The sequence below is a fragment of the Etheostoma spectabile genome, chromosome 20 (assembly GCF_008692095.1).
Source record: "Etheostoma spectabile isolate EspeVRDwgs_2016 chromosome 20, UIUC_Espe_1.0, whole genome shotgun sequence".
Classification (NCBI taxonomy): domain Eukaryota; kingdom Metazoa; phylum Chordata; class Actinopteri; order Perciformes; family Percidae; genus Etheostoma; species Etheostoma spectabile.
Genome location: NC_045752.1, coordinates 13,286,015 through 13,300,845, shown reverse-complemented (window position 1 = coordinate 13,300,845; position 14,831 = coordinate 13,286,015). Strand labels below are relative to the sequence as shown.

Genomic DNA, 14,831 nt, shown 5'->3' with positions numbered 1-14,831 from the left:
AACATCTCCTGTCCATGCAGAGCCTGGAGTTGTGTGTAGCTGTGGTAGGAGCCCAGATTGCCATAGTGGATTGCCACAGGAGCTCACAGTCAGATCACACTGGGGATTAATTCCACATCTGTGCTGATGTGGTTACAGTCTGACTCTTGCTGCTTTAAAGTCTTTGTCGGCACAAGGGTGGCTGAAATCCAAGAGTTCACTGACCTCCATGCGTGGCGTTATGTGGATTCAGCAAAGAATCCTGCATATGACATCACAAGAGGAAAGACATTGAGAGATCTTGCAGTACCAAATAGGTTGAGTCAAGGCCCACCATTCCTGCTCCACGCTTCAGACACCTGGCCCGTGAAACCGACCACTTCAGCTGAGAAAGAAGTATCAGAACTCCGGAAGTCGATCTTCTGCAGAGTTGCATCCACAGCATTAGAGCCTCCAGTTCCAGATGCGGACAAGTGTAACACTTGGAGGGAGCTCATCAGTGTTATAGTGCAGGTGCTTCACAGAACGGCGGATCATCACAGTAGTCCTACGGCTGCAGACTACCAGAAAGCAGAGACCCTCATCTTCTGAAGAACCCAAAGGAACAGCTTCCTGGAAGAGCTGTGTCTCTTGAGAGCTGGTAAGCCAATCCCATCTGGTAGTTGCCTACGTACCTTGTCCCCAGAGTTTGTTTATTTAAGTCAGCATTCCACTCCACTGGCATGGACTGTTTTGGGCCATTCCAGGTCAAGGTGGGGCAGCGTCTCAAGAAGAGATATTCTTTATAATCTTTAAGTGTCTCACCACCCGGGCTATGCACTCCGACCTCCTCACCAACATTGATGCTGACTCCTTTCTGATGGCCCTGAGGAGGTTCATTGCCCACAGAGGGACTCCAGCTGAGTTGTTCTCAGATCATGGGAAAAATTTCAGGGAAGGAGGTAAAGAACTGCGAGAGGCCTTCGTTGCACTGTCCCCCAAGCTAATGCAGAGCCTTGCCAAAGAGAAGATCGTCTTTCACTTCAACCCACCGGCGGAACCACATTTTGGAGGAGTCTGGGAGAGGGAGATCTGCTCAGTCAAACAGGCACTCTACACCACTCAGGCACAGGCTGAAGAGGTGCTCAGAACAGTGCTCTTAGAAGTGGAAGGCATTTTAAAACATAATCCTTGGGTTATGTATCATCCAACGTTGCATATCTGGACACTGTGACCCCAAGTGTCCTGTTGATGGGGTGGCCCAATGGATCCCTTCCTCAGGTGGTATATCCGGATACGGAGCTCCTCAGCCAACGCAGGTGGAGATACTCTCAGATCAAGACAGCTCATTTTTGGTCAAGCTTTATTAGGCATTATCTTCCCAGCCTGCAAACCCACCAGAAGTGGCATGCCATCAGGGACAACCTCACAGATGACAAAGTAGTCATGCTAGTAGACTCCCAGCTTCCAAGGGTACTCTGGCTGGACGAGTGGTCAAGGTGCACACCAGCGGAGATGGTTATGTGAGATCTGCTGACGTGAAGATAAAAGATCTACACCAGGCCTGTGGCCCAGCTGGTTGTCCTCCCTAGATGATGAGGACCAACCTTCCAAGCCACCCCCACCTGGAGGATATTGCCTATTGTAGGTGCAAATAGATACTGCTATTTGGGGACGGCTGTACAAAAGGCCATCTGTGGATAGTGATTGTCGGAGTGCTTGTCGAAGGGTGACGCGGACACGCGTTTCGCACCGCGAGAGGGTACGTGCGCCACACAGAGAAAGAGGACAGAGAGAACAAAGGACAGATGCTGTTTGGAGGATGCCGGTTGAGATCGTGTGTGTGTGTCCTCGAGATCTGGGAGTCATGTAACTTGTGTTGTCGGTTCTTTTCAGCTTTTTGTTGTAGGCTAATGGTTTATAGTACTATAGTGCTAATCTAAATTGAGTTAGCTAGTGATTTGTTGTCTTTGTTCTTTGCCTGTGAGCTAGGTTACACGTGGCTGTTGATCCAATATAACAGTAATTGTTACGCCCTGGCTCACGGTTGTAATTTATGTGCACTGTTTACATGCTGTAGTAGTGACACAGCATTAATATAATGTGGTTAATGGTGAGTTTGTTATAATTATCAGCTAGCCTATATGTATATAATGTACTAAATGATGGGTTTGTTATTGTTTGCTAGTCTGTATGTAGTTCTTATGCATTGTGTATGGTGGCTTTTACATTGTTGTTTTTTTCCTTCCACAAACACATACACACCTAAAACACAGTAATAGCCGACGCCCATGTTTGTACTGTTGCTTTATTGAGTGAGGTATCAAAAGAGAGAAGTGGTCTCTGTCCGTGTTTTAGCAGACGCACCTGGGCAAAGTTGGATACTTGAATCAGCTTAAAATACAGTCCTAATTTAGTCCTCCACAACAGACAGAACTCTGTCTAACTAAAACTCCATTTTAGTTAGATACTCCATGTCTCATGATGACCAAGTTTTTGACTTCACTGCTTGCATTAAGATCATCTCCACTCAGGAAACTGGAACTGTTGACCTTGAAAAGTGGGCCAACACTATACCAGAAGTAAAAAAAGTAGCTGAACCAAATTTAGGTGTGTTTACTTTCTACTGCTTCTGTGCACATGTCTAACCCAACACTACCCTGGCAGCAAAGTTAACTATTCCCACTGATGCAGAGGACAATTACTGTACCTCAGATTTAGCTTGCTGGCCTTGTTTTCTGCAAGCAGGGCCAAAAAGACAGTCTTGCTGCCAAAGTCCTGGAGAGTTTGGCATCACTCAGCCCTCCTAAGTCAGCAATTGGTGGTTTCTTGGACCACTGTTAGGGCTTGGGTGGCTGCTGTCACCGGACTTTCCCAGCATGAGAAAATGGCATAGTTCAGCTGTCCCCAAGGGTCAGCGGGAAGAGTTAACTCTTTAACTGGCCAACCAAAACATCTAGCATTCAGCTAGCCTCAGCTGCTAACAGTGCAAGTTAAATATAGAACTATACTTTTAGCCTTGGTGACTCAAAAAGAGAAGAGCGAGACAATGAAAGATGTCGCTGAGTGAAAAGATCTGGCCCTGTGACAAAGGACATTGCCGCACCTCTGCCTTTCTTTTCACTCTGCAGTGACCTCTTCAACCACTGAGAGGGAGTAGAATAGTGCCTGCCTAACTCCCTCACCCCCCTTCTGCCTTTTATTCTCACACAATCTTCAACTAACTTCTCGAAAGGATAGGAAGAAAATAAATTGAGAGGTGGGACTCTCGCTATGCAAAGCAGATCTGGATTGGCTGTGGGAGTAAAAGAGGGAGGGAGGGTGAAAGAAAGGGAGAGGGAAGTTACAGTGCTCTGTTATTGCTCTCTACCATTCCCTCTCTGACCTAAAGAACTGAAAGGAGAAAGAGAGAGAGATATAGAGAGATAGATAGCAGAGCTTGTGATGGCTCTTGGCACAACTCAGTAGCGAGCAAAAGTGGACACTACAAGCGGGCCACACAGGCCAGATGATAATTAGTGGATACGTCACTGCTTTTGTGCCTTTCCTCTAGGATTACCTTTGGTGTGACTACTGATTGCTCAAACCTGGAGACAACACAACAGCAGGTAAGTCAGCTTCTTCTAGGTTTCTCCTAATTAAGTAATTTCAATCTACCTGTCCTTGTGTGGGAAACAGTTAAAGAACACGTGTTCAGGAAAAGTAGAGCTTAACAGCTGTTCAGCTTTTAGACTGCAATACAGGAAACGTCTACAGGTACTGCTGCTAAGATATCATCAATTTATGACGCTTATAAAGAATACTGATTAATAGAAATCCACTTGGTTTCACTTGAGCTGTGGTTCGAACTGTTCTGCACTGTATGAATGAAACAACTTCCATGAAGCACCTACTTAATTCAGTTCATTTTTTATACTTTCAAATAATATGGATTTCAACATGTTGCATTAATTACTCGCCCATGAAAAGACAAGGCACTACTCTTGTAGCTGTTAATGGCAATACAGATTTGGCATTGTGACAACGCATACAGAAAAGAGAGAGTCATGAATCAAACATTTCTTAATGAATTACATCTTACATTGCTGTATGAATAGGACCATTTAGTGGCAAGCATGTTGTGCTTTGCATGTGGGAAGAGAAGCCCACAACTTCACCAGACAACAGGGAATGATATTGAGATATTAAGAATGTGGGAGAAAGAGAAGCAATTCATCTTATTTGTCTGTTCATGTTTGTAAATGATACACTGCACTCATATAGCAATACACGTGCAACCTTTTACCTAAACTTCTCCCACAGTTTTCAACCCCAATAACTCACTATTGTACCTACTGGACATACACCAATGTACAAACACCCGTATCATTGCTTAACATTGCAAAGTAAGCCTTCACGAGCTGCAACAGGATAACATCTTTCATCCTGAATATTTATGGATTGTAATGACGCCAAAATTAATTCCATTTCAACTGCATGAAGTCATGTCTCATCCTTTTGGAGGAGACACATGGCTCTTGCTCGTCCATTTGTCAAGGCGCACATCACCTTGCCTCAGTAGACTAAAAAAGAAAATATCAAATGTATTTCACTTTCAGTGAGGGAATCTAATGCAGGTGTGGCTAACGCTGCTGTCAAAAAAATCCTTTCTGTCAGTGTCCAGGGCCTCTGTGCAACCTCACCCTTCCTTTCTCCCACTGCTGCCTCCCACCCTCTCCAGCTGATGTGGCCTCTGTGCACTCAGTGATATCACCACTGACACCAGACAAAGTGAACTAGTGGCCAGATATTACTCATTAACATTTTTGCGCTTGTTCCAGCTTTATCTAAGCTCATCCTCTCTAGCTCAGGAACATGTCCTGCAAAGTGTGTGGAGCTCAATCAGCCAAATGGCCCCTCGGGAAAAAAACAGATTTGTGAATGTTGAGTGGGCAGTTATCGTTCCCAGCTTGTAAATGGATCAGTCTTACAGTATATCAATAATATGGCGCCTATTTGAACTGAAACCAAGCCGGCCACGCTTGGGTGTTTGCCAAACAGCATTGATTTGAGATGCACTAAATGTGTCACTGGCTTACCTCATGACATTGCTTTAGCTCTATGTCACTTTAGTGAACTCTAGTGACAAGTTGTTAATACTGTATTTAACTTGTGAGATGTGGTGTTAGCTTGTTGTGAGCAGGAAGGCCCTCTTTTGCTGCAACATTTAGCAGTTACAGTGTTTGATTGCAACAGCAGCACACTGGGAATGGACAGGACATGTCTTTTAACCTATGTGAGACACAATGTGAGATAAGGCTGTGTTTCTGCATGAAAACGCTTGTGGCATGTCCCGCATGTTATCAATCAATTAATCAATTCTTACAAAAGTCATGCAACTCAAAGTACTTTTCAAAGAATTGCTTCAGGAAACTGCTTCATACAAAAGAAATTAGAAGATACATAGCCAATAGAATATTTTGAATTACAAAAACATTACATTATGTGCACTTACGTCTATGTGCATGGACATAAACACAAAACATTGCTGCCAATAGTCTGTGTCTTCCCCGTTACGTCTGGTGGGCCTCAACAACAGCTGCTGTCACTGACACATGCACTGCTCCAGTCATATAAGGGCATCTTGAATTCCAAAAATGCAGTTTAGACACATTTGGATATTTCACAGAACAGTGGTACATATAACTCGTGTTCCCTTGGTTTAAAAATAAGTCCTTAAATGCCACAGCAACCCAAGATCCTTTCAAGATCATTTGATATGTAAGACTGCAAAGTATACTTGTTATTAACAGTAGATTGGTTGTTAAGTGGTTTTTGACATGTAGCAATATTAGAACTAGGAAGGTGAATCATGAAGTTTATACATTACAAATGTTTCAGTTTCATATTTTTATTTTACAGAAAGCATTCAGTACATTGCACTGATGTAAGAGACATTTGAAGTTCCACAGAATGGAAAGATATTCTCACCCTTTCTACCCATCACATGCTTTTTGTCTTCGTTTTTTGAGGGGAGGTGACATTATGTCTCTTACTGTGAATTGGTGTGTGATAATGACTGCCACTCAAAGATTTCATCTGCCCAGTGATTTCACTGAAGGGGGGGGGGGGGGGGGGGGGGGGGGGGGGGGGGTGGACACACTGAGATAAGGATGACAGGTCTCTGTGGTTGATTGACCCTGAGTGCTGAAGACCGAATACCACACTGCAATTTCACAAATCTCTTAGTGAGACAGAGTTCTTCAACCCGATGCCATTTAAATCTCTACTTTTGTCTCACCTGTAACAATGGATTCCATTGTTTTTTTTCCTGTGAAAAAGACAAAAGAGCAGAGTCACAATACCAATACAAACAATCCAAATGCTCTCTTACAAAACTTAAATGGGTAGTGGAGGTGAAGAATTGGAATGTTGTGGTTAGCACTCCAGAGCGTGATATGTGAGTCTCCTGGCCTCTAGGGTGCAGAAGAATTATACAATACATGGTGTGATAGTCCAGATTAAAGTGGTGTATCATTCGACTAACAGACCAACATTTCCATCAATGAAGCCATTCCACAGGCATGGCTAAAAACAGTTACCCGATGCTAGAAATTGGTTAATATGAGCAGTGAGACTGAACCATGCAGTGAAGTTTTAAGTTGTCCTTGAATTGTTCAATCAACAATATTTCTTTCTTCTATAAAAGAACCCTAAAAATTAGTTCTGGGAGTACTAACCAAGACAGAAAAGTCAATCTGTGGAATTCTGATCTAGTAGGGATGTAGACGAGACCTCGAACATATGGCCAACCCCATGACATTGTATCATATCTGAGACTGCTTCATGCATATGTTGTCTTGCTGTTTCTATTCATAGAACAGCCAGAACTTGATCTCATCCTTGATCTCCATGCTGTAATGCTGATATCCACTCATGCCATTGGTGTAGAAGAATCTGGTGCCTGATAAGTCTGCTTCCATTTCCAGACACTCTCAATAGACTTGATACATTCTGTTGCTATGGAAATTCAAATAAATAATGCATGTGTTAATTTTTTCAATCATGTATATTAAACTAATTATGACAGATAGAGGCGAGTCATGTATTCCAGCAGCTGCACCCATCCATACTGTGTGCTTGGTGACAGTAAGTTGCTTCAGAACAGTGGGGTTGGTGTGTTGTGTGACTGCGTACAATATGCATCAAAGTCTCCCACTCACATAAGTGCACATAATGCACCACCAAAATTAGAGCATGTTTTAACTTTAGATTGCTATCATGTGACTTCATAAAAGTAAATCAAAGGGAATATTTAACAAACTGCCACCAGCACAGCTATCATACATCATATTTTATAAGTGACTGATTCAGGAACTAAACTGTGCTGAGCAAGTAATCTATTACTGTGAGAAATTATATGAGGAGATGTACCTACTGTACATTCATCTCAATTTGCTCATTGTTGAAACCTTAACTGCTGAAGCTAGGCTCCAGTGAGAGGATCAGGTTAATGTGACATCAGGAGAAAACCACAAGACGAAACCCACCACCTATGCTGACATTTTGCTCCAGTGTGGCGCACCAACGTTAGAGGTAGTCTTGCTATATGGTATTAACAGATGCCATCATTACACTAAAATGAGATGTAAATGCTTGAGTTTTGTCCATGAACTCTCTTTGACAGTTAAATTTAGTATTGATTTAAAAATGCTCCTGAAAAGATTGTAGAATCTTAAGGGAATATCTGAGCAGAAAAGCTTGTCATCCTTCTCTGCCTAAAGCCTCTTCATTTACCATGAACATGGGTGTTATGTCAAATCTGACGGCAGAAGTCACTGGCTGTCTAGGCTGGAACGCGCTGTCCATCAAAATACCGGAACAGACTGCAGCTTTGTACCCTTGCATGGGAAATAGGTGCTCGCAACACTTTCAATATCAGATGGATTGACTCGAAGATTTGAATCTCATCCACAGCTACAGTTTTGATTGAAATTCCAATATCTTGGCGGGCTTGTGTGTTTTTCTTTTCAGGACGGAAGAGCTTCTCGAGTGTACTGCATTTCATCAGTGTCCTCTGACAGAACAAGTTGCCAATTGCTCGCATGCAAATAACATTTCCCTCTCCTTATTTAGTCACATTGGGTTTGGGGTGTGAATGTATCAAACTCTTTGAACAGATTTTTTGTCATGTTGCATTATTTGCAGCAGCTGCTGCCTTAAACTCTCATCTCTGAGAAACTAATTTGGCTACTGTCAGACTTTTAAGACCCGACTTCTCACCTTCCTCACTTTTACTCTTTATGTGAATATCACAGACGAGCATAATGTTTACCGGTATTATATAGATAAAGTGTGTAAAGAGAGAAATAACATAACATATGTAGGTGTTAGCTGTTGTAGGGCTTGGAAAAGGGCGACCAAACCCCATCATGCAAACAGTTTCTGCTAATCTTGATAATGCTCAGGCTCTTTCAAGAATTTTACAGCTTTGTTACTGGAACATCTGCACATGAACAAACACAGGGTTTAAATTCAACCTATGTTGAATATATCTATCTATATATAGATATATATATATATTTATAGCAGCCCCCTATCTTTTGCACCACGGAAGTGTCACAAAAGCCACTTGAGTACAAGTAACAAGTATTTATCAGTTCATCTTTTTTGATTAATCAAGTAATCACTTGAAATGTCAAATGTTAGTGATAAATGCCCATCACAAGAAGCTATTGAAGATCACTATATTCTTTTGTATGAAATGGTTGAAGTAAATGGAATTTCCGACCAAAGATAAAAGTCATATATTGAACGTCAGTGGTATTCACTTACTTACTGGTATTGAACTTACTGATAACTGACAACATTTTATAGCCCCTCTTTCACTTTGGAATGGAGGCATTTGTTCCATTTGTGCCTATAAATACTCATAAATGTGACAGCTGGACTTGCCCAAACCATGGGATAGATTTAAGATCGCTTTAAATTTAGGCTCAGGCCTTGACTGTGGCCTTGCTGGGTATTAGACCACTCTTTCATTTTAGATGGCACTATGGAATCGGATCCCGGGCAATCAGTAACATTGTGCCAATGGTTTACAAACGTAGATACCATAAATGTGTGGGGTCACTGAGGCAGGTTGGCCCAGACATTAAAGCAAAGTCGTTTTATCTGCCAGCTCTCCTTTATTGTTCATGAAGACAACTGAGAATGTTGCATGTCAGACTGGAATGCAGGCCACGTGCCTTTGGATTCCCCATTTGCTGCTCTGGAGAATTCACTACAATCAAGACTGCAGTGGCCTGTCAAGGTTGATCAAACAGCAAAGACAGCAAGACAGGAGACATGTCATCAAAAGGCTTGAATGACAAACATACGATGTAGTCAAACAAAGTCTTGTCATCAATAGGGCCTGTGAAATAGTTGTCATTATTACTATTTACTACAGCTGTCAAGGAAACGTGTTGTATGAAGTGCCGTCAAGTTAAACTGGTATCATTGAGTCCTTTTAATGAAATTTAAAGCTGCTATGATCATTTTTTTTGTTATATTATCAATGGATACAATGACAATGTGCAATATGAAAGGTGTTGCTCATAGTGACAAAGCACAGAGAATTATCCCCCACCTCTGCAGCTTCACTCAGTTTTATGGAGTGTTTTAGAGACTTTCAGCTTACTGTTTTGGTTTTAGAGCCTGCAACCTAACTGGCTTAATTCACCATCTCCACTCTCATCAGTGTTGTTTCCAGATTCAGCTGGCAGCTGTTTTCAGCAAAAAAAAAGCTCTGAAAACCAACTGTGAGCTAAGCAAAATACCAAGTACCAGCAACGTCACAGAGAAAACGGTAGCAGGCGATGCAGTTAGTGGAGTATTTGGCAGCTAAAGAGGCAGACATTTCCTCGGCTGGACATACAAGACTCCAAATGAATGCTAATTTGCTCCGTGTCTGCTCAATAATGTAGAAAAAAAGATGAAGACAGATTAAAGTAAAATTCTACATGTCTTGGAGATTAATATAGTTTAATCACCACTGTGAAGCCCAACATTAGAGAATTAGAGAAATGGTTCCCTTTACAATAAGTCAAAAATATATCTGTGTGTTGATGTAGGTAGTTGGAAGGAGATATAAAATATAAAATATAAACATTATTTCTGCATGGCAATAAGATTTGTTTACTGACTTTACTGACCTTAAATACACTGACATTGTTTAGTTTAATAGATTTAGATGGTGAGTTCCTTTATATTTATTGAATTGCTAGTTATTATTAATACCTTCTTACAGTCATTTAGCTCTCTTAGCTATAACTACACACATACTCACACACTCCTTCTTGCTCTGTTGAACTGTGGTGACACCACAAAATGAGAGGAGCTGTTACAGTAGCTTCGCTGGGTTGACATGGCATCAGCCCAGAAATTAAGGATAAACCTTTGAGTGCCTAACTCGGTGTCAACGATTTTGTTGCCGGCACTTAGGAACTCTGCCCGACTAATTTACAGTACTGCACATTACGTTTCTATGTTTCATCACTCTCGTGCCCCACTGGTGCCAGTGTTTGTGCCATGCACTACTGGACTTTTCTTTGGTCATAACTCTCTGGCACTGCTTGAATGTTGAGATGACCTTGTGAGTTCCTATGTACGCTGCTGTGCCATGACATTTGACTCAATGAAAGTGAGCGCACAGCTGAAGCGTATAGTTATGGACAGGAACGAAGGCACTGCAATTAATCTCCAGTTAAGAAGCAGCTCTGATTTAAGCCAATGTGCACTCACTGAACTCCTAGAACTAAGATAAGGAATGTTCTTAATGTGTTGGTTTGAACTGAGAGATGCATTCACTGTTATCTTGCACGCTTCTCTCTCATGTGCTTGGGTCTTTTTCCTGGAAACAGAAGAGATTGGTTTTAAGCATCATTAGAATTCTCTGCAGTTTTAACTTTGCTGACCACTAGAAGAACATTTTTCCTGATGTGAATCAAAACCGTTGATAAACTCACTTTCAAAGCTCGCGAAATTGCATATGGAAAAGTCCAATTCCTCTTCTATAACAGAGCATTAACCTTTATTACCTTGTTTTAATCTAGTTAGACTGATTCAAATGCTCATGGATGTTTTATCTGTGCTGTTGTGTGTGTGTGTGTGTGTGTGTGTGTGTGTGTGTGTGTACATGCATTGTACCATGAATATACATTGTGCATACACAGTTGATGTGTTTTGTATGCTCTTGCATCCAATACTGTGCTTAAGAGAATGAAATTTTGGCGAGCTTGCTCGGGATGTCTCAATGCATGATTCAGAGGTCAGGGTGCTATGACATCACCAGAGCTTACGGTGGGGATTTTGGGGGCTGGGGGCGTTTTCTGTTTGTAATTAAAAAGGGCTGTTGATGTCATATCTGAAATCAATCATACAGAGTGCACTTGCTCAATGTCTCAAGGCTGTTGTGAGAGAGCTTAAACACACATATGCATGCATACACACAAACACTTAAACACATTCACGAGGCAAACACACCTCTATCCTCATGACCTACAGTGCATCTTTGACCATTTATTGAAGTGATTCCCAAACGAGTGTTTTTAACGATGTATCCACACATTTGTGTAAAGGCGGAAAATAAAAAAACATAAATATGATACACGATGGATGTGATCTTCAGTGGATAAATGGTCACAATAACCAGTAGCAGACAGCTATCATAAGCTAGCTAAAAGTTTACTTAAAGTAATGGATTAACACAACAGCTTAAATAGCTCAAAGCACTGAACAAGCTGTCAAAATAGCTAGGTAAAAGTAAAGGATAAACAGTTGAATGATAGTAGCTAAAAGTAATTTATAAACGTTGAAATAGTTAGCTAAACGTAATGGTAAATTGATAAAAGAGTTAACTAAAATTAAGACATAAACAGTTGCAATAGTTAGCATCAACTTAAAAATCATTTCAATGGAACACATTTGGATAACAACTTTTGCTTCTGACAAGGCTGTAGGGGTACAACAGACAAACAAGTTTGCAAAACCACTGAAATAATGCACTGTACGAGCGAATAACTCCATAATGTTATTCTCCTAGCTCACTGTATGTTTAAGTAATCAAGCATGCTAGGCCACCTCAGCGTGACTTGTGTTTTTATAATGATAAATGTTGTAAAATTAAATTTAGAGTCTGTCATCAACAGATTTATTTTCAGGATCTGGATAAAATGTTTGACTCAGACTTTTAATGTCAGCAAAGAGGGTTAAGGCACCCAGGAGTGCTACAAATGTGCTTCCAGACCATCAACACTCAGCATGAGATACACAAGCCTTGAGAGAGAACGGGACGTGTTAGGAATGCACGCACCGATATGCAACACACACACACACAGTGCAGGTTAATTGTGGATATTTATTCCAGATTAGGAACGTACTGTAGGGCAACATCATCCACGTGTAATCCTGTGTATATGTAAATTGTGTTTGTGTTTGTCAATTGGAACTACAATGGCTAAAAATGGTATAAAAAGACATTAATGGTATAAACAGAAAAGTAACATAAAAAGAAATCTTGTGCCAAAAAAAACAACAACACAGGAATTGTACTATTTTCTCTAAAAAAATTAAATCTTTTCTTCTGTTCTTAGTGCAGGTAGAAGATGAGGACCAAAAGTAGCGGGGTGGAGAGCCCGGCCAAAGGGGTGTGTGAGGTTCCACAGGGTGACCATGACATCAGCCAAGAACAGGAAGTGGTTCTGCCCGTGAAGAGCCTAATGGCCAAAGTTCAGCAGAAGGAGGATAAGGATAATTTGGAGGTCGAAGTGATCTCTGAAAAAAAGAAGATACAATTTGACTCCCCTGAGGCTGGAGAACAAAGAGGAAACATCATGGCTCTGTCCAAAGAGGATCTGCTGAAACTTCTGGGGATAATGGAAGGAGAAGTTCAGGTGGGTTGGATGATCTCTTGGACCTGCTGTAATAGGTATATGTGCAATAATGAGGTAAAAAAAAAAAAGCATACCTGTGAAGGCACTGTGGATGAACACCAGGTCAGTTTGAATGGAAAATGCACATGCTTTCATTGGGTTGAGATTGACTGCAATTGTATGCACAATAGCTCCATCTTGTGGATGAAAATGGTAGTTAAACATGCTAGTGAAAATTGGCCATTGTGCCATGTTTTTAACAAGTGACCATTTTGGAGAAATCTGGAATCCATGAAACAAATGCTACATGGGTTTAACCGCCCTATAATAGGCTGCACTGTATTCATAGACATTTGGGCATAATGCCACATTCACAACACGTTTGAGGTCATTTTAAACGCATCATTTCTCACAATTGCATGTGTGGGAAAAAAACTTTTGTGTCTCTTTAAGCAGGTGTCCAAATGGAGTGAGCACACATTCTTCCACCTCAAGTTATGATATGTTTTCTCATTTGTATATCTTTATATTTGTCTGTGATTTTAGGCCAGAGAAGATGTTATCTGCATGCTGAAGTCCAAACAGTCTGTCCCAGCAGAGGTCCTTGAATCACGTTATGGATCAGCAGCCCCTGGTTCAGCTCTCACGGCCCTGCAGAGAGACCACTTCATCACTGGCAGCGAGCCGAACGAGCACAGTGTCTACCAGAAGCCTATGGTTGAGGTGAGTTAGCAACTGTCAGTCACAGCAGTTAAATGTCAAAAATCATCTGTGAAAAAATGACAGCAGTTCAATGTGACATTCCTGAACACCTTGTAGTAGATTATTTGCAAGTTACAATACAAGTAAAATTACGTTTTTATGTGTCCTCTTTGGCCCTTGCATGTGTTTGTGTGTTTCCCTGTGTGTCTTTGATTGTGTGCTTTGCTCTTTGCTCAGCTGGAGCGTCTGCAGGAGAAGCACAAGGAGACGTATCGAAGAATGCTGGGTCAGTTGCTGCTAGCTGAAAAGTGCCACAGACGCACTGTCCATGAGCTGGACACAGAGAAACGCAAACACGCAGATTACATGAACAAGAGCGACGACTTCACCAACCTTTTGGAGCAGGAGAGAGAAAGGTGAGTAGGAGAGTAATGGGGGGCCATGAAATTGCCACACCATTAAGACAGTTTAATATACATTAACAGAAATAGAATTGCAGTTTATTTATTAATACTGACAAATATTTTCAGCATGAACTGTAAATATATGGAGTGGGAAGATGATAACATTGATTTTAATAACAGTATAAGTGGTACTATGAGGCAATTTTTTATGTAAGTAACAAATAGTATTGCATGTGAATGCAATTCCCTGGCTAAATAGACTGGCGAAAGAAGTGGATGGATTAGTGTTATGGGGAAAGAGAAACAGGTGAAAGTAATAGGGGAGAATAAGAGTGGTAAGAGAGAGAACATAAGAGCCTGCATGGCTAATAAAACTAGTGTGGAACATATAAAGTGTACATGGTGAGAGAATCCAGGGAGAAAGACTGGCAAAGGAATGCATCGACATTGGAGAATGTGTGAAAGATGGCCTCATCAGTCAAGTCAATAACGCGAGAGGGATAAGGGGAGGAGAGGGGGGAGCTAGTTGCTTGCTAAAGTGATAACCTCACATACCTTTGTTTTACAGGGAGCAGGAAGGAGTTTGTGGAAGAGAGGGGGGAAGTGAAGTGGGGAAGAGGTCAGGCTCTGTGCTGTGGGAAAGAAGGAGGTCAGGGGTAGAGTGGGGAGGAGACTAGGCCACTGGGTGGAGGAACAGGAGGACGAACAAGTAAATGAATAAAAAGCTTCAGGACCGAATCTCCCATGACATCATCCGTGAAATGAAGTCATTGCCGAAGTTGCGACCTGGCTTGTTGGTCCAGAGGAGACAAGGGGTGAGAGGTTGGTGGGAGAGAGAGAGAGAGAGAGAGAGAGAGAGAGAGAGAGAGAGAGA

At 41.6% G+C, this 14,831-nt stretch overlaps 1 protein-coding gene across 2 annotated transcripts in view; it reads left to right on the top strand.

Annotated features, from left to right (window-relative positions):
- The first annotated feature begins 3,310 nt into the window (after nucleotides 1-3,310).
- Nucleotides 3,311-14,831, top strand: part of LOC116670171 (filamin-A-interacting protein 1) — a 20,253-nt gene continuing 8,732 nt past the window's right edge. The window contains exons 1-4 of one of the 2 annotated variants that reach the window (XM_032500563.1): nucleotides 3,311-3,566; nucleotides 12,573-12,872; nucleotides 13,398-13,574; nucleotides 13,791-13,969. In XM_032500563.1, coding sequence (XP_032356454.1) covers nucleotides 12,585-12,872; nucleotides 13,398-13,574; nucleotides 13,791-13,969 — 644 coding nt within the window. In that variant the 5' untranslated portion in view covers nucleotides 3,311-3,566; nucleotides 12,573-12,584. The remainder of the gene's footprint in view (nucleotides 3,567-12,572; nucleotides 12,873-13,397; nucleotides 13,575-13,790; nucleotides 13,970-14,831) is intronic. The other variant, XM_032500564.1, reaches the window with a different exon arrangement.